This window comes from Telopea speciosissima, chromosome 8, assembly GCF_018873765.1.
Source record: "Telopea speciosissima isolate NSW1024214 ecotype Mountain lineage chromosome 8, Tspe_v1, whole genome shotgun sequence".
NCBI classification, from domain to species: Eukaryota; Viridiplantae; Streptophyta; class Magnoliopsida; order Proteales; family Proteaceae; genus Telopea; species Telopea speciosissima.
Window position 1 is genome coordinate 62,339,082 of NC_057923.1, and position 25,658 is coordinate 62,364,739.

The 25,658-nt window shown below is 38.9% G+C and overlaps 1 protein-coding gene across 2 annotated transcripts in view; it reads left to right on the top strand.

Annotated features, from left to right (window-relative positions):
- The window catches only part of LOC122671489 (flowering time control protein FCA-like), a 38,213-nt gene that overhangs the window by 11,043 nt on the left and 1,512 nt on the right, over positions 1 to 25,658 (top strand). For both annotated transcript variants that reach the window (XM_043868733.1, XM_043868734.1), the window contains exons 6-16: positions 9,523 to 9,590; positions 9,933 to 9,999; positions 16,787 to 16,866; positions 16,957 to 17,021; positions 18,586 to 18,648; positions 18,752 to 18,911; positions 19,677 to 19,760; positions 19,862 to 20,353; positions 22,121 to 22,324; positions 22,765 to 22,974; positions 23,061 to 23,096. In XM_043868733.1, coding sequence (XP_043724668.1) covers positions 9,523 to 9,590; positions 9,933 to 9,999; positions 16,787 to 16,866; positions 16,957 to 17,021; positions 18,586 to 18,648; positions 18,752 to 18,911; positions 19,677 to 19,760; positions 19,862 to 20,353; positions 22,121 to 22,324; positions 22,765 to 22,974; positions 23,061 to 23,096 — 1,529 coding nt within the window. The remainder of the gene's footprint in view (positions 1 to 9,522; positions 9,591 to 9,932; positions 10,000 to 16,786; positions 16,867 to 16,956; positions 17,022 to 18,585; positions 18,649 to 18,751; positions 18,912 to 19,676; positions 19,761 to 19,861; positions 20,354 to 22,120; positions 22,325 to 22,764; positions 22,975 to 23,060; positions 23,097 to 25,658) is intronic.

Here is a 25,658-nt window from a genome sequence, read left to right on the forward strand (position 1 = left end):
TGGACATTCCACCTGGTTTCTCTCGTGATAAAACCAGCGGGAAAGTTTATAAATTGACACGTGCTTTATATGGGCTGAAACAGTCCCCCCGTGCTTGGTTCGGACGATTTCACAAGGCAATGGTCTCTGCGGGTTATAAGCAGAGCAATGCTGATCATACCTTATTTATCAAGAAAAATGGTGAAAAGGTAATCCTCTTAATAGTTTATGTGGATGATGTTGTGGTGACTGGGAATGACAATCATGAAATCAACCAGTTGAAGACTTACTTTGGGCAAGAATTTGAAATAAAGGATCTGGGAAAACTAAAGTACTTTCTAGGGATAGAAGTTGCTCGGTCTTCTAAAGGCATCTGTCTTTCTCAATGGAAGTACATCCTAGATTTATTGATAGAGACTGGGATGCTAGGGTGTCATCCTTCTGATACACCTATGGATGCTACTACCAGACTAAAAGAAAAGGAGGGAACTCCTGTCGACAGAGGGCGTTATCAAAGATTACTTGGTAAGCTCATTTATCTGTCTCATACAAGACCTGACATAGCAGTATCTGTGAGTATGGTCAGTCAGTTCATGCATGATCCGCATTCCTCTCACATGGATGCTGTTATCCGGATCCTTTGGTATCTAAAGTCCGCACCGGGAAAAGGTATTCTTTTGTCTCCGAATGGTCATCTTCGTGTTGAAACATATACTGATGCAGTTGGGCTGGTTCCTCTGACAGAAAGTCCATTTCTGGCTATTGCTCATTTGTTGGTGGCAACCTTGTTACGTGGCGTAGTAAAAAGCAGAAGGTAGTGTCAAGGTCTAGTGCTGAAGCTGAGTTTCGTGCTATGAAACATGGTATTTGTGAAATGTTATGGCTCAAAGGTTTATTGCAACATATTGGTACTCCTGTTCATCTTCCCATGATGTTATATTGCGACAACAAGGCTGCTATTAGCATTGCTCACAACCCTGTTCAGCATGATCGTACCAAGCATGTGGAGGTTGACAGGCATTTTATTAAAGAAAAGTTGGAAGGCAGGCTGGTGTGTGTTCCTTTTGTACAATCTGCTGACCAGCTTGCTGATGTGTTCACTAAAGGTTTAAGTGGAACGGTTTTTCATCCTATTCTGGTCAAGTTGGGCATGGTTGATATTTATGCTCCAACTTGAGGGGGAGTGTTGAAATAGGCTACTTACCCGATTGGGGTAATTAGTCCTAGTTATAGTATGTTTTGTCCTTCTTTTATTTTCTGTTTATTCCCTCAGCTGATCTCTATTTTTGGTATTCCTAGTTGGATTAGGAATTCCTAATAGGATTAGGCTGAGGTGGCATTCCTATTCCTACTTTGATTAGTTGTAATTCAGTTTATTATAAATAAAGGGCCTGGATGATCGATTTTGATCATTCAAGCATTCATTCTCAAGGCTGTTTACAAAAAGGAATATAAAAAATTCAAGTGAATGAAGTTGAAGCAGCTACTTTCGAAGTAACAGAAAGAAAAGCAACGACTAGAGTGGGAGAGTCAGAGTTGACAAGAGGATTCCTCACTTCTTTCTCTCATTCTAAACCTTGCGTGAGACTTTCATTTGACACGGCTCCTAAGTGATAAAAGAAAAAAGACGAGTTCTTCTTTCTTTTTTGATTATTTTCCTCGTGTATGTAAAAGACCAAATCCATTCAATTTCTAATACTAGTCCTTAACTTTTCGAGGAATCCTACATCAGTGGTTGTGAGTAACTGATTTTTTTCAATCTTTTCGACTTTGGTTCTGTAGAAGCAAGTCAGAAAGATTGAGAAATAGAACTATCTAATTTTATTCATTCTCAACAGCCATGAGATGATCTTCTCAGGGTGATCCTTTTGTTGATGGATGCTCCTATTACAGTTATAGTCTCTGAAGGATGAGAACCAACTGTGTAACATCTACATTGAAAATTCAAGTATTGTATATGTCATTAGTCCGATCCTTTGTAGGAACTACCTGTAATAACAAACTCACAAAATGGGCTTGTTTATCATAAAGAGATTTGTTGTTTCTGACCTTGCTTCACCGTAATTGTTATTTGAACAAAAAAATCAGAATATACTTGTGGTAAAAGTTATATCTTGGTCTGAGTGGGGATAACATTTCTATTCTACATGTCCATGAAGTTTTGAAAAATCCAAACATCTCAAAGATAGATATAGAGGTAGGAATTTCTCGAACGAACCGCACTCCTTCGTATACATCAGGAGTCCATTGATGAGAAGGGTCTGTGGAAAGCTTGGACCCAATTCTTACAGTGATGAATATAAGCACAATTGAAATTCCTGGGGAGTTATACAATTGTGTATTGATAAGACCATTTACTATTTTCTAAAGCTTGATCTCTCCTCCGGATGAACCATATAGCCAAGAGAAACCATAAACCAGAATAGAAGAGCTTGCCTCACCCATGAGTAAATATTTTGTAGTAGCCTCATTAGACCATACATCACTCTTGGTATATCCAGATAATAGGTAGGAACATAAACTGAAACATTATGGAGCTACAAAGATAGTTATTAAATTGTTAGCACCTCATAACAACATTCCTTCTTGAGTAGCTGTTAATACGAATAACAAAAACTTTGTTTTAGCCATTTCTGTACATTCAATGTACTCTATGAATAGAGGAATTGATAGAGTTGAACGTAGTAAAATAAGAAATTGAAATTGTTTGTTTGGAAATATCTTGAAAAGCCAATCATAGGTTCTTCTTTCCATCGGAACCATGGAACGAGGTCTCATGGAGATCTCCGAGATATTTTGCCGTGATCTCCAAGATATCTTGGTTTTTTGAAGGTCCGAGACGAGACATAGGACGAGTTAAGGAAACAACATCGACTCGAGATCTCGTTATCATCTCAGTATCTCAGTGAGATCTTGGTTTTATCTCGGTATTTTACATTAATTGTATGCTTTCTACTACTAAATTATGTGTAGAATAGGGCCTATTAGTATGTCGTAGCCGACCAACCTAGGGTCCGAAGTCAAACTCCTATTTGGAATTTGATATTTCAAAATTTGATAGTGCCATTGTGTTTAAATGGCCCAAAATAAGCTGTATACCAAGTTTAATGACCTAATTAGGTAAAAAACCCACTGAAACCTGGTTTCGAGTTTAAAAAACAAAAAAGCACCAACTCGCCGAGATCTTGGCCTAACCCAGTTTTCTTCCTAATCGAAACCAGGTCCGAAACCGAGACCTTGAACCATGATCAGAACAAGAGGGCCATGTTATACTCATTACTAAACTTGTTGGAGAGACGAAATATAACCAAGGTATATCTTTTTGATCAGAGGTGGAATAGATCATCTGAGGAAGAAGTATACCAAAAATTAGGATGCATTATGGGAAAATGAAACTTCCATGGAAGAGAAGCAAATGAAACATTTTCATAAAAATTCTCGTAGAATCGAGAATGAAGTTTTCACTCTGTACATGCTAGATCATGAATTAGTAAATACATCCAATCTCCAAAGAAGTCTCAATTGTTTCGAACTTTCTATTTTTGGAATGGGATATTTATGGAATCTCCATGAATAGGATCAAACCTTATTCCCTGATATTTACATGAGATTCCTCTTTCTTATTCTTAAGCAAGCCCCCAAGAGGGCTTAGTTGATCCTTGATTTATGTTTCATCTTTCATTTCCTTTCGTTTGTTTCGAGAAAGATATCGATCAATTCTGATTCTTTCTTTTTCTATTGATTCGTTTCCAATTGAGATGTATGGATCCATGGATCTATGTATCTATATAGATCCTGTTCATGGATTAACGAAAATGTGCAAAATCTCTATTTGCCTCTGCCATTCTATGAGTCTCTTTGTTTTTGCGTATGACAACGTCACTCTCTTTGGCAGCATCCACTAATTTGGAATTTAATTTGAAAGCCATATTTCGACCCGGACGTTTTTGGGATACCCCTAATAACCAACGAATGGCAAGTGCTTTTCCTTTTGTAGATCCTATTTCAATGGGAACTTGATGGGTCAATCAGCCTACACGTCTTGCTTTTACTGCTATATTGGGAGTTATGTCAAGCAATACCCCGGACAATTTGCTTTTGTGCTTTTGGATGTTTTGTTTTGTTCATTACTTAATCAACATCTCACTTCTCTAGACCCTGAAACCAATCATTGTCTACATGTGCTTCTGCTCAACAGTAAATGATGATACTTCAGTTAATATTAATACATGCAAGAAACTACTTCGTTTTAGCAATTTTTCTTAGAATCCCTTCTGATGGTAGCACTTTTGCTCCTATACACATAGACATACTTTAGCAATTGTGTTGGTATTTATGATTTGTTCTTTTGAGGGCGGCCCTTGGTGCAACAGCAAGGTTGCTAGATTGTGACCAAGTGGTCACGGGTTCAAGTCTGGAAACAGCTTCTTTGCGAAAGCAGGGTAAGGCTGCGTACATTATGTCCTTCCCCAGACCCCACAGTGGCGGGAGCCTCGTGCACTGGGTACACCCTTTTTTTTTTTTCTGATGACTGAGTTTGTGTTAAATATAAAAGCAGAAACTCCCTTTGCAGCTGTACAAAGGCCAGACAAAATCGTAGCCAAATTTTATACGAAGTGGAGGGTTTTCATGGAGATCAGATTATATGGCTCCCAGCTGAACCCAATTCGTTCCATAATGAATTTGCTCATCTTTTGAGATCCTTTGATGATCCACCGGTTCATTCTGATCCTTCCAATGAATTGGACAAGATCCATCGTGTAATATATTTGGATGTGTCCCAGCTCTCCCGATCCTTGAAATCATTTGGGAGACTTGCAAATGGAGAGTTAAATGGCAAGCTAGGAGCAAAATTATGTAAACCCACGGAAGTATGGAATGCTAGTAGGGAGAGGGTGTGCAGAACAAAGAAATGCAGATTTTTATAATTTAGAAAATAAAAGGGAGGAACCCGGGAATACATGCACTTGGAATTCTCTTCCTTTAAACAATTTCATAGCTATAGATTTTCCTTCCTCTCCTTTTTTCAGTTTTTTGGATTTGAAAGTGTTGCTGATGCCGATTTCCTGTGAGTATCTTATGGTTTCTTTTCCAGGAATTTATTTCCAGCTATAAGTTTCCTTTATTTTATAAAAACTGAAACTCCCATTTTATGTCCCACACATGGAGGAATTAGAGCTCCTTAAAATCAGCTCATGTGGGCCCAATACGAATGAGATATGGCTTACGATATGGAAGTTATGCAAATCCTATCTTTTAGGATCTGTCATAACCGTCGGAACTGTTTTGGGGAATTATCACATGAAGATTTAATGAGGCTTATCTTCAAGCCAATATGTTACCTTGCATGCAGAATCTCATTAAATTATAGGCGTGGTCTAATTTATAATTCTTTTATTTCAATCTTGTTGAAGTATATTGAGCACATAGAGAAGAGGATAATCTCAATAAGAATATTCCATTACTTTGATCGAGATTCCCTCCTCCTATGTGTCTCTTCTATCTGTGGAGCTTAGTTAGCATTGTCTAGTCCTAATTTCTGTTTATGACAGTTCCTATTGTAACTAGAAGTAGTTTCTACTTTAGTTTCTATTTTTCATAGTGTAACTAGGGTTCCTAAATTAGGAATCCCTTCTTTTGGCTATAATCTAAACTATATAAATAAAGGCGTTGTGAGGGAGACTGTCAAGTTCGATCCCTCTTGACAGCTCTCCTCTCTTCTTCTCTCGGTTCTGGTTCTCTTTTGTTTAATTCTGTTGCATGGTGTATCAAAGCACAACCAATAGCTGGTTGTTGAATCAAATTCTGGTTTCAAGGTTTTCTCAAGCTTCTCTTTAAGGGGTGCAGCATCCTATGCTGCATACTGCTACAGATTAAAGTCTAGATGTAGTTTTCAATTGAAAACTAGGGTTATTATTGCTTACCAAGATTGATTGGAGATCAGTACTACCTCACTGCTGAACCAGTCAGTGGATTTTCTTTGAAGATTGGTGGATTATTCAAAGTATTCTGGTTCTATCACATCTGCGGTAACCTGTTAAGGGTTTCTCATTGAAGATTGGTGGATTTTTCCCTGTTTTCTGGTTCTAGCATACCTGCGGTACCCTGTTACGGGTTGCTACATCAAATTTTTTCTTCTCCAATTGATTTTATACTGGTTAAAGGGCTTTGCAAGTTGATTACTTATCATCTGTAACCTTCGGTCAATCTTCTCTGCTGTTTTTTGACGTTGGTAAACCCTAAATCTTCTTCTCCTTGTTTTTTTTGGATTATCATCACCTGCTCTGCTGCTGCTACTATTTTTTGGGTTGTTTTGAACCCTAATTTGGTTCTATTTAAGAACTGATTGCTACTACTGCTGCTGCTGATCCTTGAAGACTCGATCTTTGTTGAGAGTTTGGGATCTCAAACCCTATTTTCGTACTTGCTGCTGTTTTTGGGTTGTTTAAACCCTAATCTGGTTCTAATAAAGAGCCGATTATTACCACTGTTGCAGCTAGTTCTTGTGGATTCAATTCCATTGATATTTGCGTTCGTTTAAAGCCTAAATTTATTACTACTGCTGCTGCTGCTATTTGCGATCAGTCACAGTCTTTATTATGGCTGATCCTAAACCACCTATGGACAATGTCCAAGTTCAGATTACTACCATTAAACTCTCCGGAGTTTCAAATTATCTACTATGGGCCCAGGCAGTACAAGCCTACATTCATGCCAAAGGAAAACTGAAGTACATTACTGATGATCCACCTAATCGTGATCCAAAGGATCCTGCTAAATTCACAACTTATGATGAATTGATGCGTGGAAATTCTGTTATCAAGATATGGTTATGAAACAGTGTTGAACCTGCTATTGCATCACATGTGATGTTTCATACACTTGCTAAGGATGTCTGGAATGATCTGAGAGAAAGTTTCTCTCAAGAAAGGAATATCTCCCGCATGTATGACCTCTATGAGAAATTCTTTACTTTCCAACAGGGAGATAAAACCTTGAACGAATATTTTGCCAGTTATAAAGGAATTGTTGAAGAACTCTAGAAACATCAGCCCATAACTATTGATCTGGATCAGTTGAAACAACAAAGAGCAGAATTCTATGTTGCAAAATTTCTAGCTGGACTCCATCCTGACTACCAATCTGTAAAGAGTCAGTTACTCATAGGGGAAAAAGTTCCTTCTCTCAATGAAGTCTTTTCTCGTATTAATCGTTTGGCTACTCCATCCAAAAAAGATAATACACCCAAGCATAATTCAGCCTTTGTTGCAAATCGTGGGCGAGGATGTGGTTGTGGCACTGGTGGACGTGGTACCGGTCCTCAAATTTGTGACAAGTTTTCTTGCCAATGCTCTTATTATGGTAAACCAAATCATAATGTGGATACTTGTTGGGTCAAGCATGGAAAACCTGAGTGGGCGAATGAACTAGCCAATGCTGCCATGACTGACACTACTACTAAGAAACCTACTGGTGATGTGAATCAGAGTTCAAGTACTTCATCTTCCGTCTCTCGAGATGATTACAATCAGCTAGTCAAACGCCTTCAACAACTTAAAGCTGCCACTGCCTCCACCTCTACCGCCACTTTAGCCTATAAGGGTAACTTTGCTTTCCTATGTGTCTCTTCTATCTGTGGAGTTTAGTTAGGATTGTCTAGTCCTAATTTAGGATTGTCTAGTCCTAATTTCTGTTTATGACAGTTCCTATTGTAACTAGGAGTAGTTTCTATTTTAGTTTCTATTTTTTATATTGTAACTAGGATTATTAACTTAATTAGGAATCCCCTCTTTTGGCTGTAATCTAAACTATTTAATTTAAGGCATGGTGAGGGAGACTGTCACATTCGATCCCTCTTGACAGCTCTCCTCTCTTCTTCTCTCGGTTCTGGTTCTCTTTTGTTTAATTCTATTACAAATCTTTTAAGTCTTTTACTGTAATTAGGTTACTATATACAAACTTTGTTAAATTAGAATGTTTTTATTTCTATGTTCTCTTAAATACTATAAGAAGAGGGAAAAGGGGTTTCAAAAACATAAATGATGAGATGAAAAAGAGCAGTTGTTAACCATGTAGCTGTGAGAGACTCAGAGACAGTATGAGGTGAGAGACCTCAAGGTGAGATGCCTGGGGAGGGGGGAGAGTGAGAGACTCAACCGCTATCCCATCCTTTTATTTTATTTTCTTTCATATGTAAAACAAAAGAGCAATAAATTTTGGTATTTAATTCTGTTTTCCGTATTTTATTAATCCTGTTGCAATTGATCTCCCACTGGTTCTTCCCTGGTACGAGGTCGATTCTGCATTATTTGGTATCAGGCTAAGGAGGGACGATAGACAAGATCAACAGTTGCTGCATTTTATTTCCGATTGAAGATTTACCGTGCAGATTGGAATACACATCGCTACAAAACTTGTAGACGAGTTTTTTTTTTTCAAGCTGAGGGGGAGTAGATGCAGATTTCTTGCATGTATCTTACAGTTTCTTTTCCAGGAATTTATTTCCAGCTATAAGTTTCCTTTATTTTAGGAAACTGAAACTGCCATTTTTTTGTCCCACGTATGGAGGAATTAGAGCTCCTTAAATCAGCTCATGTGAATACGGAGGAGATATGGCTTAAGATATGAAAGTTATACAAATCCTATCTTTTAGGATCTGTCATAACCGTGGAACTGTTTTGGGGAATTATGACATGAAGATTTAATGAGGCTTATCTTCAAGCCAATATGTTACTTGCGTGGAGGATCTCATTAAACTATAGGCGTGTGGTCTAATTTATAAGTCTTTTATTTCAATCTTTTAAGTCTTTTACTGTAATCAGGTTATTATATACAACCTGTGTTAGAATTAGGATGTTTTTATTCTTTGTTCTCTTGCATACTATAAGAAGAGGGAAAAGAGGTTTCAGAAACATAATGATGAGATGAAAAAAAGAGTGGTTGTTAACCATGTAGCTGTGAGAGACTCAGAGACTGTGTGAGGTGAGATGCCTGGGGGAGAGTGAGAGACTCAACCACTATCCCATCCTTTTATTTTCTTTTCTTTCATATGTGAAGAAAAAAGAGGAATAAAATTTTGTTATTAAATTCTGTTTACCGTATTTTATTGATCCTGTTGCAATTGATCTCCCACTGGTTCTTCCCTGGTTTGATGTCGATTCTGCATTAGTAGCAGTGTTTGAAAGTATAAAACATGTTATAGACTTATATTATGTATACCAGTGCTTCCATTTTTATAAAACATATGTTTGGATTTCAATAGTGTCTGCATGTTGCTGAGAGAGTTGTTTGACTCACACATGATCTCATGGTTTTAGTGTTAAGTGTCTACCAATTGACTACGGGCTTGAGCTCTTTGCCAGCTATATTGGCATTTACACATCGGCGTTATGCGATATATATTACTTAATGGTAAAACCTTAGTTGTTCTCTTTCCTGGCTGTCATTGAAACTGGAGTCTTCACTTGAGCTGATCTTCTCTCCTGCTCCTCCTATCCATGTTCTTTTTGTTATTTTTTTTTTTCTGATGTTGTTCATTGTTAGGTGCAGCTGAGTACAAGTTGTTTGTTGGTTCTCTGAACAGACAAGCTACAGAAAAGGAAATTGAGGAGGTATGTTTAACATGCATTAAGCGTTCATGCCTACCCACCCTTTCAGACACATGTTTCTTATCTTGGTGTCTTTCTTTCTATGTTGTTGATCTTGTTCTCATTATCTTATAATTACTTCTGATGTTTCTGCACATTTGCCTTACTAAAAAATCTTGTTTCTGTTTGAAGATAAATGTGTTCTCCAACTTGTTGGTTATATGTCTTTTGTTACATTGCTTTGTACAAACACTCCGTAGTTCTTTCTGCTTTTCTTGCTTTAGACACTGGCTGTTGGAATTACAGTTTTTTAATGCCTTACATTGAGAGGATTCTCAAAGTTATTACTTGTGTTTCCTGTGTCAGATCTTTTCACCGTATGGTTGTGTGGAAGATATCTACATTATGCGTGATGAAAAGAAACAAAGTCGAGGTGGGTTCTCTTGACATTTATAGTTTGATTCTTCTATATTTCTCTCTAATTTTTAAAAGACCTGCATTGGGGACCCTTGTGAACCTCAATTGGAACTTCTGACCTAAGATATAATTGAGAAACGTGGCATACCCGAAAGCCCTAAGAAATGCATGGGAAAGAGGGTCGGACTAACCCCAAAAAAAGTGATCCAAAAATGGATTTGACCGAAAGTTTCAGGGTATGTCTGACCAAAGATTTTACCCACCCAATAGTGAAATCCTGAAAATAAAGCAAAAATGGCTCCCATAGAAAGTACATAATGGAAATGTGCAACCACATAATATGTATCATGTAGAGCAATGTCTAGCCCAGAATTAGCCTGGACTATTCCAGTGAGTCCTCCTATGGTGAACAAAAAGATGAACCCTACAGCAAATAACATGGGCGTTTTTCTTAGTCAATTAGTAAAGCCCTTGAAAATATCCAATTTGTGAATTATGGAATATTTAATTCATCTTATAAATGTGTTGTTTTTGTCTATAAAGACCTCCATCTCCTTGGAGGTGTTATCTATCTGTTTGCAAGACGAGCTAACCCCATTTCCTGACCTAATTCAATTCATCACCAATCAGGTGATGGAGGATATCACCGGGGTAGCTTGCTAAGGAACATTGATATCCTCGAAAGTGGAATATTTTTTTAGGAGGTAGGAATTGACCCATTTGACCCAGATAGAGTTATTCTTAGAGGAGAATTTCAAAAGCAACTTGAGAATTCCTGCAATATTGGAATTGCAGATTCTACGAAGGCAAAGACCACCCTAGTTGGGTTTTAGGTTAGGGCTGCAAGTAAGAGAAGGAGAAGAGGTTGAAGAAGAAAGAGGAAGAGAGGAGAGGAAGGAGGAGACAAGGGAGAAGAAGAGAGAGTATTTCGGTGGTAAGTGTCTTGTGTGTTGAGAGACTTCTCAACACACCTATATTGCTTCATTGATAATTAGAAGAAATTACATCCACCTCCCCAGGTAGGTAAAAGGTAAAAAAGGGAAAAATTAGAAAATACATAATAAGACAACGAGACAAAAGGCTAGTTCCTAAACTACCCTTATTACATAACTTCCAATAACTCTAACACTCCCCCTCAAGCTGGAGAATAAATGTCGTGCATTCTCAGCTTGCATAAAAGGTTACCAAACTGAAGAGAGGCAAGTGCCTTGGTCAAGATGTCCGCCAGTTGATCACCAGTCTGCACAAAAGGAGTGTAAATGCAACCAGAGTCTATCTTCTCCTCGATGAAGTGTCGATCAACTTCAATGTGCTTGTAACTGTCATGTTGCACTAGATTGTGAGCAATACTAATGGCTGCCTTGTTATCACAGTAGTGTCTCATAGGAGTTTTAGTGTCAAACCCCAGTTCCTGAAGTAGTCTTTTCAACCATATGAGTTTACACACTCCATGAGCCATAGCCCTAAATTCAGCCTCTGCACTGGATCTGGCTACAACAGGCTGTTTTTTTGCTTCTCCATGTAACCAAATTACCTCCTACGAAGGTACAATAGCCGGAGGTAGATCTCTTGTCTGTGATGGACCCAACCCAATCAGCATCAGTGAAACCTTCCACTCTCAAGTGATCATGCTTAGCATACAACGGTCCTTTTCCTAGAGAGGACTTCAAATATCTGAGAATGCGGTACACAACATCCAAGTGACCAGTCTTGGGGCCATGCATAAATTGGCTCACCACTCCCACTGCATAAGAAATATCTGGGTGTGTCATAGAAAGATAGATAAGCTTCCCCATTAGCCTCTGGTACTTTCCCTCTCTCTGTCAACAAATCAAGAACAAACTTCCGTTGACATATGTTGATTCCTCTCTTGGACCTTGATACTTCAATTCCTAAGAAGTACTTCAAGGGACCCAGATCTTTGATTTCAAATTGTTGACCCAAGTAAATCTTCAGTTTATCTATCTCAGTGGTATCATTTCCAGTGACCACAATATTATCAACATAGACAATAAGGGCTGTGATGGTACCATTGCTCGCTTGGTAAAGAGAGTGTGATCAGCTTGGCTCTGGGAATATCCATTCTTTAGAATAGCCTGCTGGAAGCGCTCAAACCATGCCTTTGGTGACTATTTGAGACCATATAGTGCCTTCTTAAGAGGACACACTTTACCTTCAGCTGAAGGTATTTTGAAACTTGGTGGAGTTTGCATGTACACTTCCTCTTCCAAGTCACCATGAAGGAAGGCATTCTTGATATCTAACTGATATAATGGCCAATCATTGTTGGCTGCCAATGATAATAGAATTTGGATAGAGTTATGCTTGGCTACAGGAGCAAATGTTTCTTGACAGTCAATACCATAGACTTGGCTGTATCCCTTGGCCACCAATCTTGCCTTGTACCTTTCAACTATACAACCAGATTGATACTTGACTGTGTAGACCCATCTGCATCCAACTAGGACTCGTCCCTTGGGAAGATTGACCAATTGCCGAGTACCATTTTTCTCTAGTGCCATCATCTCCTCAACCATAGCTTGTTTTACTTTGGGTCAGACATATCCTCAGTAACAGTCTTGGGGAGCATCATAGGAAACAAACTGGGCTATAGGATTAGTACAAGTTCTTTTGCCTTTTCTAACAAAATAGGAAGGTCTAAATCAGAGGTAAGAGAAGGAATGTCACCTGACTGAGAAGGATGGATCTCAGGATGTGGTTCCAAGGAGGACTCTTGGCAGGTCTTCTTTCCTTTCAAGCATTCACCTCTTTTGTACACAACCACTACTTTTTCTTTTTCAACCAATTCTTTTTCATTGGTATCATCCACATCCACAGTTCTATGTTTTACAATGTCAAGCATAAAAGGAGAGAGAGGTAAAGAAGAATGAAATGGAGTATCAGCAGCTTGTTCACTTCCACAATACTCTCACTGAAGAGGATGCTGAGAAGGGGCAAAGAATGGGACAGATTCAAAGAAGGTGACATCTTTGGAGAGAAGACACTGATGAGAAGAAGGGTAGCCTTTGGTATTAGAAGAATACCCAAGAAAGAGACACTTGAGAGCTTTGGGATCAAGTTTAGTGCGATTGGGTTTGTTAATATGCACATAACAAACATAACCAAAGACTTTGGGAGGGAGAGAGAGAAAGTAGAAACCTGTGGAGATAAGGTTTCTAAGGGAGATTTGGAACCAAGGAGTTTGGTGGGCATGCGATTTATGAGAAAGGAAGCAATGAGAAGAGCTTTAGACCAGAAGGTCTTGGGAACATGCATGCCAAACAAGAGACTACGGGTGACCTCCAATAAATGACGATTTTTCCTCTCAACAATCCCATTTTGTTGGGATGTGTCAACACACGCTAGCTGATGGATAATGCCATTATTAGTAAAGAAGGTTTGGAGGCCACCAAACATGTATTCCCCCCCTTTATCAGACCGAACAATTTTGATTCGAGTTTAAATTGAGTAAGAATCATCTGATAAAAGTTATTAAATGCATCACAGACATCACTTTTACACTTCATAAGAACAGTCCAAGTAATATGAGAAAAATCAACAAATGAAACAAAGTAACAATAGCCGAATAAAGAGGTAGTAGGGGAAGGTCCCCAAACATCGGTATGCACAATATGGAAGGAGAAGTAGATCTATTACCATGATAAGGATAAGAGGAATGACAGTGTTTGGCAAGCATACATGATTCGCATTGAAAAACATGAGAAGAGACAATAGAAGAAAATAAGTGAGATAATTGTTTCCTCATTACAACAAAAGATGGATGGCCAAGACGATGATGCCATAACATAACAGAATCCACAGAACTACTATCATTACGTCCACACACATAGGACCAAGCTGTGGGCAAAAAAAAGTTCAAAAAGGTAAAGGCCTTGGTCCTCACGACCACAACCAATAATCCTCTTCGTCACCAAATCCTGAAACAGACAATGAGAAGGAAAAAATGTGACACAACAGTTCAGAGATTTAGTCAAATGACTCACAGATAGAAGATTAAGGGTAAGGTTAGGCACATGAAGGACAAAAGTAAGAGAAATGGATGATGTAACAGGGATATTGTCTTTATCAGAGATGGAGGAAAGGGAGCCATCAGCTACCCTAACCTTATGCTTACCAGAGCAAATGGTGTAGGAATCATAATAATGGGACGTACTAGTCATGTGGTCAATGGCACCCGAGTCAATGACCCAAGACTGAGGTGCAGTAGAAGCTAAGGCGGGGATCTGTAAAGCTGAGGATGAAGAGGAGTTGGCCATTGTAGGTGTAGGAGAGAGGCTCAGCTGTGACATGACCCTGCGAACCACTGCATCTACCAAAGTGGAGTCATCCTGTGTAGCATCTGCCTCAGTCATCACAGAATGTGCTCTAGCTCCCCCTCTACGGCCACTATGAGCACCACCTTGTGTACTAGGGGGACGGTCATGAAGAGTCCAACACCTATCCTTGGTATGTCCAGATCTCCCACAATGATCACATTTAAACCTGTCCCTACCACTTCCACCAGTACCACCTGTCTCTACTACTCTATCTTCCCCATGGTTAGGCCCTTAGCCTTTACCACCTCCATGAATGTCCCAGAAAGAACTAGAATTGAGAGCTGACCTCTCAAGAGATGATGCTGGTGTTGGCTCCATAGCAACCCGCCGAGTCTCGTCACTCTGTAAGTAGCTACAGACCTCATCAAGAGAAGGAAGAGGGGACCGGCCTAAAATCTGGAGCTTGATTGGTTCATACTCAAGGTTCAGGCCACCAAGTAAAATGAAGACATGTTCCTTCTCAAGAGTGCGATACACCTGTGCTTCATCCTTTGGGTTGGTCAATTGAAGATCCCTGTAGTGGTCATACTCCTCCAGAAGACCAATATAAGCATTATAGTACTCAGAAATGGTCCTGCCACCTTGCCTCATTGCAATAATTTTTTGGTGAAGCTGATAGACCTTGGCAGAGTCACCCACTCTGTCAAATGTCTGGGAGACACTATCCCAAATTGCCTTGGCAGTTTCTTTTCGCATAAACCTTCTCCCAATCTCTGGCTTCATGTAGAAGATTAACCATGTCATGACTGTGGTTTTTTCAGTCTCCCATTTCTCATAGGCAGAAGAACCAGACTCTGGAGCTTTAATAGCACCTGTAATATACCCAAGTTTCCCTTTGCTCCTAAGGGAAAGCTTCATTGAATGTGACCAGTCCAAGTAATTGGTGTTATCAAGTTTCACAATGGAGATCTGTGGGTGTGTGTTCTCATAAACAAACTGAGGGGCTGTTGGAGTGGGCTGTGAATCAGCTGAACCAAGCCCAGATGCGTCTGAATCAATCATTTTGTAGGGAAAAAGGTACTAGACCATAAACTAGAGTACCAAACCAAGTGAGGAGTACACATTCAACCCAAATATGGAACCCAATACAAGAATCAAATTTCAGCAAGGAAGAAAACAAGAACAACCTTGATAACACTTCACTCTAATACTCTCCAAGGAGTAACATCAACTTTAAACAAATTCAAAGACTTCACAAAAGCTGTCCATAAGCATTTCTCAACCAAGGAAGCAGCATATGGCAGTCCAAATGTAAGAAAAACAGGAACTAGGCATTCTCGGCTTTACCTTGGCAGCAAATGGGATCCCACGAAAATGAGTTATGCTCATACAGCTCCTTCAATCAGCAAGGAGGGACATAGAGGATATAATAGGTACCCTTGGACGATTCTAGTGGCCCAGTCCAAGACTCAAACACATGCCTAGAGAGGGAGAGAAAGAGCCTGCAACTTGAAGCTGGCGGTACTCCTGGCAGCAGCTGGGTGAGATCCAAATCTTCAAAAGAGCTTCAACACAGCTCAAGTAGTATCTTCAAACATCTAAATAGGCTATAAGGAACCTATTTCATACTCTTTCAACAAATCTTTACATAGGAATCTCCTCCTTGAAATCCTTTGTGCCCTAGGGTTCCAAAGAGAAGAAAAATAATAGGAACAAGGGACTAAACACGACTCTCAAACCTGGTGCTCTGATACCAAGTTGGGTTTTAGGTTAGAGCTGCAAGTAAGAGAAGGAGAAGAGGTTGAAGAAGAAAGAGGAAGAGAGGAGAGGAAGAAGGAGACAAGGGAGAAGAAGAGAGTATTTCGGTGGTAAGTGTCTTGTATGTTGAGAGACTTCTCAACACACCTATATTGCTTCATTGATAATTAGAAGGAAATTACATGATTACATCCACCTCCCCAGGGAGGTAAAAGGGAAAAATTAGAAAATACATAATAAGACAACTAGATAAAACGCTAGTTCCTAAACTACCCATATTACATAACTTCCAATAACTCTAACAACCCTCCCTTTTAGGGAGGCAAGTAGCAGCCTAACTTAGGGGGTGGAGAAATTTGGAACACTCTTTTCCTTTCCAGAGGAAGGCAGGGATTCCATGGCTTTGATGGTGGATTTAACCCATAAACGCCGTACCAATAGATGCAGATTGATATTGGGAAAGAAGAAAATTTGAAGCCTTGGTTACTACCATCCAATTGTTTTGACTTGACAAACAACTACTACCACAGGGATGTATAAAACTTTTTCATCTATAACAGGGATGTATGATTTTTTTTTTGTCATCCCAATTCCATGATGCCATGCATGTCTCCTATGTAACCTTGTAAAATAGACGATCGAGTCAGCCAATCGTCTTGCACTGTCACGAGTATTTCTTATCAATTTACTTTAAAACATTGTCTGAATTCATCATTAATTGAAGTCTGTATTTTCTTGGACTGATGTGATCGTTTATATAATTTGAAGGATGTGGATTCGTTAAATTTTCTCATAGAGACATGGCAGCAGCTGCTATGAATGGTCTCAATGGAATCTATGTCATGAGAGTAAGTTTCATTGTTTCTTCAGTATGTAGTGATTGTCTTTTAAATTTTGAAAGATCTCTTATTTTTTCTCTTTTACTTTCTGCTACTTAGGGTTGCAATCAGCCATTAATTGTTCGTTTTGCTGACCCAAAGAGGCCTAGGGCTGGAGAATCAAGGTCACTTCAAATGCTTAAGCCCCTTTATTTTTATATAATTCAAACTATTTTCTCTATCATAGATCTAACTTGAACAGAAGGATCACATGTTACTCAAGCAAATTATTTTTTCTTATTTTTTCATGTAATAGTGACTTTCTTAGATAAAGAGTGTCTGAATAACACCTCTATAGGTGTATTTAGAACTTGGCACATTCTTCTTATTACCCTTTATCTTATTCCTAAATTTTTTTTAAGATAAGGGTGTAAAAGGGTTTTCAAAAATAATTTGAAAGTCACATATCATAATGTCATTATCAGATGGCGTCAATTTCATGCATAATTTTCGAGTATACATGTGAAATGACACCATTACTCATTGAAAAAAATTGTGTATCATACTAAAAGGGCAAAAAAAGTAAGGTTACAAATTTTGTTAACATCTTGAGGGTTGTCAATAAGAAAATCCCTTAGATAAAGGATAGAATAGAGATAGTAATTGAATGCACAATGCAAAAGAAGTGGAACATGAGCAAAATCCATCACCAAAAGAGAGAAGTGAGAATTTGCATAACAGGATATGATCCTGAATAGACTGCCTTACTGCACTTTCCCTCTCTTAGCATACTGCCAATGGGGAGTTGCTAGATTTTGTCCTTCTGTGGGATGCGATGTTCCTACAAGAACAAAGAGATGTAGAAGACTAATCCTGATCAATTTGACGATGGCCATGTGATTCTCCTGTTAGAAGACATCTAGCTAGTAGCAGTAGCTGGGTTTCCTTAATCTGTGTATGGAGTTACTCAAGGGAGGAAGTTCTGCTGTATAGTGTATACAAGTATGTCTAGCTAATAGGTCCTGAAAAGACCGATAGTCTGACTTCCTTATGGTCTCTGAATGTTCCAACAATATTAGTTGAAACGGTGCCTTCTATCAAGCTCTCAACAAGGTTAAAGCTTATTGTATTAGTGGTGTTCCAAGGTTGGACTGTAGTGGTGGCATCTGGACAATTAACCAGATCTCAAATTCTTTCCCCTTTTTCTGAATGTAACTGAAAGGAATGGAATGACATCAAACCTGTCTATTAAAGAAGTCCATCTCAACCACCCCCCCCCCCTGGTTTTTTTCTTTTCTGTAATAGTTTCTTGTCTTGGTTGTTAACCTGCACTTAATCTCCCATAAGGCTCACTCTTAAAAAATAACTGGATAAATTTAGATATTTCCTTTGAACCTTCGCAAAAGAATACAAGCAAAACTTCTTGTGATATTCTTTCTTTATTTCTTTTTCCTGTTTTTGGGTGGGCAAATCATCAAATATTTTGTCCCGACCATAGCTACCAGTGAACTCTTTTAAACATGTATTGATGCTTCTTGGTAATTCACTTTGGGATTTGTTTACCTTTTTCATTTGTTCCCTCTGAACCAGCATAACTATATATTTTTTCTCATGTTGTCCCTGGACTTCCCTTTCTGGTAATTATGTTCTATTATAGTTTGCTTTATATCCTGGACTTGTTTCTGTCTATAGTACAAAGCTATGGAGTTGCTGCATTTCCAGTCTTGATCTTTTACTTTCCTTTCTCAGGAGTGGTCCAACATTTGGAGGTACTGGTTTTGGCCCCCGGTCTCAGGGACCCTTGGGAGTTAGGTCTGTCCTTATCTCTATTGATAAGTTTAAGGCTAACTTTTCCCCCTTATTCTTATTAGGTTTCCCTGGGAACTTTTATTTTGTTCTGACATTCATGCTGCAGGCCTGAACCCAATCATGTTGAACCAATGGGGGGCAATATTCCTCCCGATGCTTGGCAGCCAATGAGTCCACGGAACTTGGGACCATCTCAAAATAATCCTCAGGGTTTTGGGAGTCCAATGGTTGCTATGGGTAGAGTTATGGCAATGCCTTCATCCACGGTAAGATTTCATTTATGTTTCTGCTGAATTTTTTCAGTTGTAGATGTTTGATAGACCAACCTTCCACCCCTCCCCCCAAGTATTCAATCTTAAACGAGAGGCGACATTTCATGACATATTTCTGTGTTTAGCAGATAAAATATCTGTAAGTAGTTTATTTGTGCTATTCATTTTTCATTTATAGTTATAAATGGAATCTGTTAACTAATGATTGGTAAATGTTTCCTTCACAGCCATTAGTTAAGCTTGATTACATGGCCCTAAATATCTTGTATGTCAACTTAGTTGGAGCCTAAAATTTTTGAACGTGTTCTTATCACTCTTAACTCATCAGTGAAGTTTCAGCGTGAATGGATTGTGCCATGTGGTGTTATAAAAACTTTGAACCGTGTTTGAGAAACCAACTTTTAACTGTTCGATCGAACGGCTTGAAATACAGGGGAAAAAAATTCAGCACGTGGTTGCCATTTTGTTAACTAAGCTTAGGTTAACTGGTCAGTTCATTTGCATTTTATTTAAAGAAAAAAGAATCATGGGCCTGAAACAGTCGGATTGGAGAGATCAATCCTCCATGTAGCACAAATAGGTGGCCTGCGAAGGAATGCTTGCTTTCATGGTGTCATGTAAATGAAAATTTTCCTATAGTTATGTTTTTCTAGAGCTTGTTTATTTCAGTTGGTACTATCTATAGCACTCAAGTTATTATACTTTACTGGAGAAATGCTAACTTGTTTTGTTGCTCTTCTGATTCTGCTCCAATATCAGGCTGGACCTTTGGGAACCAGTGGTGGTCCTGCAAATGATTCTCTTCCAGGTCTCTCAGTTCGACCCCCTTCAACTTCCCAACAGGTAAAAACAGATGAACTGACCTTGTCCTGGGCTTGTCCTGGGATCTTACATGGTTTTTGGAATAGTTCATAACTTACAAGACATCTGGGCATCTATTTCAGAGTTTTAACCCACCTGTGTCACAAGTCCAATCTGTTGGTCAGCAAGTATCATCGTTACAGAAGCCACTTCAGTCACCCCATCATTTGCCGTCCTCACTTCCCCCTCAACAAATCCCTGCACACACTTCCTTTCAATCAATTCAACCACGTGGTCAGGTGCAACAGTGTACGAGTGGTCAGCTGCCTCAAGTTCAGGGCAACACCTCCTCTGCTGCACCACAGCAAATGCCTACAGTACAAACACAAGCTGTGTCTGCTGCTGCAAACCAACAATTTCCATCTGCCCCAACTGTACCGCAACAGATGATTCAACCTCAACAGCAGGCATCAACTCATTTAGGTCAGATGTTGTCTCAACAAACTCAAGTGCTATACACGAATTTTCAGTCATCACAGCCAGCATTCTCTCAGCTGCAACAGCCGTTGCATGTGATGCAACCTTCTAGTCAAAATTTGACTCAGCAGCAAGCTTCCCAGGCTACTAAACAACAGGTGAGGCAAGATCTACTAATAAATGTTCAGACTCATGCTTCTGATTGGGGATCAAATTATCTTTTGGGTGTCATGCCACTCATCATTTGATAGTCTGAGCTGGTGAATCTCTGGTGGCAAGCAGTAGACAAAGTTGTCTGTCATACTTTACTGCTCATATTTTTATAGCCATCTGTTAATGTAATTCAATATTTGGTAATCAGAAAAAGACATGTAAATAGATCCAGTGGAAGTTCTAACATTGGAGGTTATAATCATGCAATGGTGGTGAACCAGTCCTACTAGTACTAGGATAAGGGTAAATCAGTAAATTCACTATCCAAAATAGAAATCAAGTATAGGAATAATATGAACAATCGATTCTGAACAGTGAGCATAAAAACCAGCAAGAACAGCTGGTCTGAACCAGCAAATTGGCTTACTATCCAGGTGCACAGAACAGTAATTAAGATATAAGGGCATGGAAATCTGAAATAAAACCAAATCAACATGTCAGATCAGAGAAAACTTCTGGCCGGGTTCTTCCTTTAGGGTTTAGAACAACTCCTTGAAATCTGTGAAGATTCTAATGGCTGGATCTTAAAAAGAAAAGAGCAGTGCACGAGGCTCCTGCTATTGCAGGGTCTGGGAGGGGAAAATGTACGCAGCTTTACCCCCTGGATCTTCTTAATTCTGATCCGTGTAAAAAAAAACCATTGCATACTAACCCCAGATTCAGATCTTGAATTGCAGAACTAGAAGATGACTTGCAGAAAATTCAGAACTGTACTTACTTGAATGATGGAAAGGAAGAAGATGGAAGAACGATATAAAGATAAAATAAACACTCGGGCTTCACATTGCAAGATGGTTGGATGGATCAAACACCAACCAGCCTTGATCAAACACAAGGAACCTTGATCGAACACAAGAAATTCTTCACCATTGGAGAAGAGGAGCAGCAACAACAGCAAATCTCATTAATCAAAATTTATGTACAATGCAGGTCTCCCTTACAAACTTATATAAAAGACTCAAAAACTGACTCCTACACTAAAAAGGAAAGACCTAACCCAATCCTTAACTAATAAGATAACCTAAACTGACTAGGAAACTGAAATAACAAAGAAACAAAGACACTAACTGAACTATTCCCGTATGTCTAGCCTCTACCCATAGCCATAGGCCCCTTAAAGTAGCTCATTATATATATATATATAATCCATCCCAAGGCTTATTTCTTGTAAATTAAGCCTATTTAGGTGACTTAACTGCATCACTTCTATCTTAAGTATCTTGACCCTACAGGGGTAGATCTCAACTAGTTATGTTGTGGGACCCATTTATTCTAAACCATAAAACTTGTTCCCCCCATGACACACACACACAAAAAAAAAAAAAAGAGAGGAACCCAATCAAACATACGAAATGATATTTATATATTTTATTGATGTAAAATGTCTCTTTTTCCACCCATCAGTTCCCAATTGGTGTTAGAGTAGTAGTATAAACTCTAGTTAGCCTAGAGAACTATGTAGCGTGTTTGTCCTCATCTGACAGAAAACGATCTCTTTTTTTTCCATTGATTACAATTACATCTTACCACAATTTTTATGTAACAGAATACAATTGTTAATGGAAATTTAGAACTGTGATTTCTGTAGGCTTTGCTTCTCATGCCTGAACTTGTGTCTACTTAATCGTGGTCCTGCCATCTTGTTTATATTACTAGTTTCTTTTGCTTGCAAGTGATTTTGGAAGTTTAATTTTAGCATTTTTTCCGTGCAGCCTTTATGGACTGGAATCATGCCACAGATGGCTGCCGGTGCTCCTGCAACTGCATCAGATGCAGTTGTGCCATCAACTACATCTAGTTCTCCTTTGGTTCCTGCAAGTACGCAGGCAGCAGCTCTACTGACTTGTAACTGGACAGAGCATCCCTCACCTGAAGGATACATGTACTATTATAACAGTGTAACTGGTGAAAGCAGGGTAAGAGGCTTGTTTGTATTGTGTCCCTTTAAGCCATTTTGATTTTTAGAACCGATGGATGTGACCGTTATTGGGACTTGGGTAGAACTCACCCGGCCATTAAGGAGAGGGTTCCCAAGTCCTTATAAGCCTTGACATCGGGCTACTCACATCTAGTGTGAGATTGTTGCTGTCCCGTAGAATCCCAACAACCTCCCACTCCATGCAGTACACGTGGGGACTGAGATTTTTCCATCCTCGGAGGTACACCGGAGTTGTCACACCTCGGTTTTGATACCACTTGTTGGGACTCAGGTAGAACCCACCCTTAAAAACTAGTCATTAAGGAGAGGGTGCCCAAGTCCTTATAAGCCTTTCACATCGGGCTACTCACAACTGATGTGTGATCGTTGCTTTTGTGTGGAACCCCAACAAAAATGTCTAATAAAGTGTATTTGTAGTGGGAGAAGCCAGAAGAGTTCATCTCGTTCGAGCAACAACAGAAACTGAAACAGCAACATACGTCTTCTCTTCAAAAGCTTCATTCTCACCCACAAGTTCAGGCACATCCGCAGGTTCTTTCTGTACAAGTTGCACAAACACCGCAGATGCAACACCAAACACAGCTCCTGCATCAGCAGCAGTTACAGCAACCTTCTTTGTCTTCATCGGTTAGTAGCTTCTTGCTTGGTTTATTACAATGCAAGAAGTTTGGTTTTGTTTGCTGATACAGCATGCTCTGGTTTTCCAATGTCAGGCTCTTCATGGTATGACCGGTCAACAGAGTGTTCAGGTAAACCTACCTCTTAAACTTATAGGTGATGGGTCTTGGTGTTGCTTAATGGTAATGATTTACTGGAAACTGTCATGTGAGAATGCTAATTATAATTTGGTCAGAAATTTATGTTCAATGGTATTTTTTCTTTTGAAAGACTATAGGTGCATGTGACATGTGGCTGGCAGTGATTTGTCCTTGCTTTTAGCCAGTGATGAAGTCCGCCAAATCTCTCCCTGTCCAACTTGTGTTTGTGCATGCATGCAGATTCGCCCTTGTGTGTTGGAAATACCAGGATAATAACTAATTGGAGTAATCGTGTTTAACTATTCCAAAATGATCCAACTTTTATGTTTTGATTTGCCCGTTTTGGATTTATTTGAAGCATACATTCATGCACTTTCTACCATTCCAGGCAAGGAAGGCGGGACTAGTGCATGGCCCAATGGCTGGTTGGGAGAATAACCAAACAGCTTGGAAGCTAATAGTGATAGAACGGTGTATTGATGGCCATGCAGTAAAGTCCTAACCTACCCTCAAGCCTGATGGGAGAAAAAAAAGGGGGGGGGGGATGGGCTTGTTGCACCCTTAGATTCTGCATTCCCGTTGATCTTACTAGTCAAATCTGATTTTGTGGTATTAGTAGCCTTCTGATAATTTAGATTATTTTGTTTGATAGTGCTGTTCGTTGTTTGGTTTTTGATACCTGGGTTTGAACTCTAGTGGTGAATATTTTGGTATAAACTAATGTTGGCTTAGACCTTCTACTAGTTGCTTAGGTTATAAAACAAGGTTTTTCTTACAGAACTTCCTTTAGGAGTCCTAGACCACCTTGGAGTCAAATGAGGGGTCTAAGAAGAGTTAGACAACAAGCATTCTTAATTTAGTACAGAACTTGAGTAATCAAACAGTACCAAACAGGATCTTTCAACAGAAATAAATCCAGATTTAAGGAGAAATCAAATGGAGCAAAATCAGATGTTAGATAACCACCAAACTCAAGTTGAGTTTACCAAACAAGGGCTAGGACAACTGCTGGAAATCTGAAATCGATCCAATAGTTAGATGAGAAAATATGAGGACATCTTAGTACTACTAGGAAAAGGGCAAAACAGTAATTTCAGAGGTTAAACAGAGAACTGAATTTGCGGTTTTGATTCTGCATATGAATCTGACATCAGTATATAAAATAGAACAGAAAATCCGAATCGATATCAGTATGTCAGGATATAAAATAGTAGCTTAAGAAGAAACAGGGGCAGAATTGGAAAACAGGGATAATTCCAGATCACCATGTCAGAATCTTGCCAAAAAACTGAATTGAGTTTTTTTTTTTGAATTGTGGAACATTTGATCAAAATATGGGCAGATTCTAACGACTGGATTATTCTATTTAGAATTCGTGCAAAAAATACCTTGCGTATGAATTCTGATTAGAATAGGAGTTGCAGAACATTTCAGAACTCAACTTACTTGTTAATTAAAGACTAATAAGTAGAAGAATCAATCCAGCAATAGAACAATCCACCCAGGCTTCACACCACAAGGTGTTTGATTGGATCAGACACCAATATACCTTGATCACATGCAAGGGGTTTTGATCAAACACGAGATCTTCAATGGAGAAGAGAGCAGCAAAAGCTTTTCATTGATTACAATTCGTGTACAATGTCGGACCCGCTTACAAACTTATATAGAAAACAAAAAAATAAACTGACTCGAACACTGAAAAGGAAAGGCCAATCCAATCCTTAACTAATGAGGTTTCGTAAACTAACTAAAAAACTGAAATAACAAAGGATACTAATACAAAACAGGACTGGGATTATGAAATCCTAATCCAACCTAGCTAAAACACTTAATAACAATTGAAATTAAAAAATGAAGACAATTAACTAACTAATCCCGTATGCCTAGCCTCTACTCATATTACAGGCCCATTAAAGTGTCTCATTACAATGAAAACCCATGGGATTAAAGGTCCAATACATATATATAACCCAACCCAAGGCTTGCTTCTAATAAAATAAGCCTATTTAGGTCATTTAACTGGATCAACTCTTTTTGCACTTTAGTTTCTGTAAAGAAGATATATGTTAATTGTTCTGTGATTGAATCATGTATTTGAAATCCTTTTATAGATCTGCTCATTTCCTACCAAAGGTGGTATGTCTATCCCTTGGTGATGTGCTTTGGGTCTTAGTTTCGATTGTCCCAGAGTGAAGAACACCACAGCAACTAAAACTAACGGTTATTGGTAAATTCTACTTTTTGTTGAGCTTACTATCAAGGTTTCAAATTTCGATTTTAGTCCCCATAGAAATGAAAAAGTTTCAGGGAGATGTGTTAAGTTGGATGGAAGCTTTGTAAAATCATGGACATGATGGAAATTGTAAATGAAACTTCTGGATATGATATAATAAAATACACAGCTAAGAATAATCCCACAGGATATATGATCATTTAGAATGGTTGAAGAAGATTGCAGTCACTAAGGTTTGGCACAATAAAATCACTCCTCATGGTTTATGGCCATGATTGTTGAGTAATACAGTTCTATGAATCAAGACAATATGTAAT